This window comes from Pteropus vampyrus, unplaced genomic scaffold (assembly GCF_000151845.1).
Source record: "Pteropus vampyrus isolate Shadow unplaced genomic scaffold, Pvam_2.0 Scaffold66, whole genome shotgun sequence".
NCBI classification, from domain to species: domain Eukaryota; kingdom Metazoa; phylum Chordata; class Mammalia; order Chiroptera; family Pteropodidae; genus Pteropus; species Pteropus vampyrus.
Window position 1 is genome coordinate 857,611 of NW_011888847.1, and position 3,671 is coordinate 861,281.

The 3,671-nt window shown below is 47.6% G+C and overlaps 1 protein-coding gene across 1 annotated transcript in view; it reads left to right on the forward strand.

Moving 5' to 3' along the window:
- The first annotated feature begins 459 nt into the window (after nt 1-459).
- Nucleotides 460-3,671, forward strand: part of LHCGR (luteinizing hormone/choriogonadotropin receptor) — a 56,001-nt gene continuing 52,789 nt past the window's right edge. Inside the window, exon 1 of the mRNA XM_011361295.1 lies at nt 460-611. Within this exon, the coding sequence (XP_011359597.1) occupies nt 460-611 (152 nt within the window). The remainder of the gene's footprint in view (nt 612-3,671) is intronic.

Genomic DNA, 3,671 nt, shown 5'->3' on the forward strand with positions numbered 1-3,671 from the left:
GAATGGATTTAAGGCCGAGAATGAAAAAGAGAAGTTTCTGAGCTGGGCACTTTCACCCCTTCTGATGTGGGCTTGGATAGTATCTGGCTGCCCCTCCCAGAGATGAAATAAGGGGTTCAGGAAGTGACACAACTCACTCACCTTCACACTCATAGTTCAGCAGAGCCAAGACGAGAACTCAGAACTCCCCGCCCCCTTATCCAAAGCAAGCACCATTAGCACAGTGTACCTCCTAGAACTAGGGCTATCTGCAGATGCAGAGACGGGGCAGTCCAGGGAAAGCAGCAGTAAAGAAGTGATGGGGTCACTGAACACTGTGCCATGTCCAGGAAGAGCAGAGACTCAGCGCCCTATGGGAGGAGGGCCAAGGGGCGGGGAGAGGGGCGCGGGCCTACTCCGGGGCTGTCCAAGGCACCCGCCCAGCCCAGCGGCAAGAGCCCGCATTCAGGTTCTACCGCCATGGGGTGGCGGTCCTCGGCGCTGCGGCCGCTGCCGGGACTGCTGCTGCTGCTGCCGCTGTCACTGCCACGAGCGCTCTGCCCCGAGCCCTGCAGCTGCCCGCCCGACGGCGCCCTGCGCTGCCCTGGCCCACGGGCCGGCCTCACCCGACTGTGAGTACGCGGTGCCCCGGATCCGGGATCCTAGCTCATTCCCGGTCACCTTGCCTCTCGACTTTTTGGCCCCTTTATTCTGGAAGCTTGGAGAAAGACACTTTACCCTATCAACTCCACCTTTTAAGGTGATGAGAAGCCAAAATTTGGGGGCTGTCTTTACCATTCTCTGCCACGCCCTGGATTTGGGCCCCACCTGGTGGTGCACCCTCCAGCTCCTAGCGCCCCAGGTTCGCCCTTTCTTCTGTGTTGGTGCCAGGTGTGGAACTGCCTAGACGCCGCAGGGGAAGGCCTTGCACCCTGCCGCTGCTGGAAGGGGTGCAGCTGTCTCTGCCCAGAGAAGTCTTGCGTGGTCTTTGAGCCTTGGGCCAGCCAGGTTGGAGAAAGTTACTGTGAACTCTGGCATCCTGTGGTCCTCCAGAAAAGGGTGTTCACGCCCTGTGGCCAAGGGTGATCTGGTCATTCAACAGAGACTGGTGGGGAGCTGCCTCTCCTAACCACTGCCCACCTACACCTTAAAGAGTATACAAGCCCCAGGCATACTTGCATTTCAGTCTGATTGCCTAATCAATGAAAAGCCTTGAGCCCACCCCTAGCACAGCACCACTGCCTCTACGCTCACAGAGGTGATTAAGAGGTGATCAGCAAGCAGGTGGAGGAAGTTGTTTGCTGAAATGATGGGGTCAAGAGAAGGGGGAGCCTTTAGTATTAGTATATCAGTGTCACTAAGTCTCCTTTCTTCAGTTTAGAAAAAGGTGCCACACATAACATAATTGTATTTATATGAAATGTCCAGGTAGACAGAAAATAGATTTGTAGCTGCCATGCTAATGAATGTGGCCTTTTGAGGTGACAAAAATTATCTAAATTAGATTATGGTGATGGTTGCACAACTCCATGAATATGCTAAAAACCATTGCACTGTATACTTTAAATGGGTGGATTTTATGCCATATGAATCACACTTCCATACAGTTGTTAAAAAAGAAAGGGAAAGAAGAGTAGTACTGTAATGGTATCCAAAAGGCACCAGGCTGGTGGAGGTCTTGGTTATGTTCTAAGGATTAGAGGTGATGGAATTCCATGCTGAGGGAGGAAAAGACACCCCTCCCCTTAATTTCCTTGGGCCCCCGGCAGTCTGCCAGAGGCCAGCTTCACAGAGGGGATCCCCTCCCTGCTGAGGGCCTGAACTTCTCCCCTGGAAGAGTTAGTGGACTTCAGGAATATTTGTGGTTGACAGATACAGTTTAAAGGTTGAGGGGTTTATATTAATTACTTTCCATTAATTATCTTGTCGGCTCAATTCCCTGAAGGTGAGGACCATGCTGATAGAATCTATTTCAGTCAATCAACAAATCCATGGAACCTGCCTTCCAAGTCCCAGCCCTTGTCCTTCTCTGACAAGCCTCTTTCTCATCTTGCTCTTATGAATGATTGTGCCACTAACAGTCTTTCTCACTCGCCTGGTATTCATCATACAGATTACAAGACACTGAGATCCAAAGAGATGGAATAACCTACCCAAAGGCCCATAGCTATGGAGTAGCAAAGATGACACTTCATCTGTTAATTATCTTTTTATATTTTATAGTTAATTTTCTTAGTAAGAAAATTAACCCTCCCCCTTTATATATGTATATAATTTTTTCCCAGCTTCTCCAAAGTTGGCACAGGTGGAGAACCCCCTGGTGGGAGGCAGGAATGGGTAGACCAAGTCGCACCTCCTTTTAGATTAAGCTTTTCACTGAGGTCCCTCAATAGTTCCTCCTGCCACACCCATGGTGGCCTCAGGAATGTATCTTGTCCCTAGAGAAGACCAATGTAAAAAAAAAAAAAAAAACAAATCCTCTTCTTGCTCCACGGCACAGTTTAGAGAAGCCTAGCCCCTCAAAAAGATTTTAAAAGGCTGACTAGATTTGGGGGTAGAGGTGGGAAGCAGGCACAATATAAATACTGCTAGCATGCTGAAGCTGGCTAGTCCCACTCCCAAAAAGAAGCTAGTTGTCCAGGCTCTGAAGCCCTTTGCCATTCCTGTGGGACTCTGGAGAATCTTTGACTTCCTCCCTTCACATGTACTACCTTGGCATCCACACCAGGAGCATCTCCTCCTAGACATTTAGACCTCTTAGTCAATAAGCGTGCTGACCCTCACAAGATCAGGCTTCCTGAGGACCAGACAATTGAAAGATGAGCTGATCCTTCAGGTGAGAACACTATGGAGATAGTGCCAATAAAGGTCAAAACAGGATAACTTTTCAGCATGATATGATGATTTCAACATCCATATGACAAAAAAGATGCGTAAGAAGGAATAGGAAGGTAGTAACTTTAACGCAATGTTCCTCAAAATGTGGTCCCAGATGAGCAGCATGAGCGTTCCTAAGAAATGTTAGAAATGCACACTCTCAGGCCCCAGCCCCAATCTACTGAATCAGAAACTCTGGGGGTGTGGCACAGCAGTCTTTTTTAACAAACTCCCCAGGTGATTCTGATGCATGCTAAAGTTTGAGGACCAAGGTATTGCTCTCCACAGAGGGTATAACCTTCTAGAAAGTAAGAAGTATGTTTTAAACTTCCTTTGCCATACAATTCCCCATTCCCCATCCCCTACCCCTATACACACATACATAATACCTATTTATTGCAAAAGGCAGCTATGATCAAATTGAAACCCCAAACTCTGAGACATATGGAAAATGAACAGGATTAAGAAAAGTTTTTTTTTTTCTTCTTCAAAGAAGAATAGGGGAAGGAATCCGTGGAGGACAGACACTGACAATACAAGGGATGGGAAGGAATAAGACTTGATGGGGTAGGATCTCAGCGTGGGTAGAAGGAGAGTATCAGTCTCGGATCACAGAGGAGGTATTAATCTTAGAAAAAGTAGAGAGAATTCTGGGTCCTGGAGAAAGAAGGCAGTTGGATAAAGGTATAATCCAACATTGAGGCGAAGGACAGGAAAAGTGAATGAGTTCATGCTAAAGTCCTCTTTTCTTAATGATGAATGAATGAAATGTAAACAGTAATTACAAGATAGACAAATGCTATGAGTGACAAGTT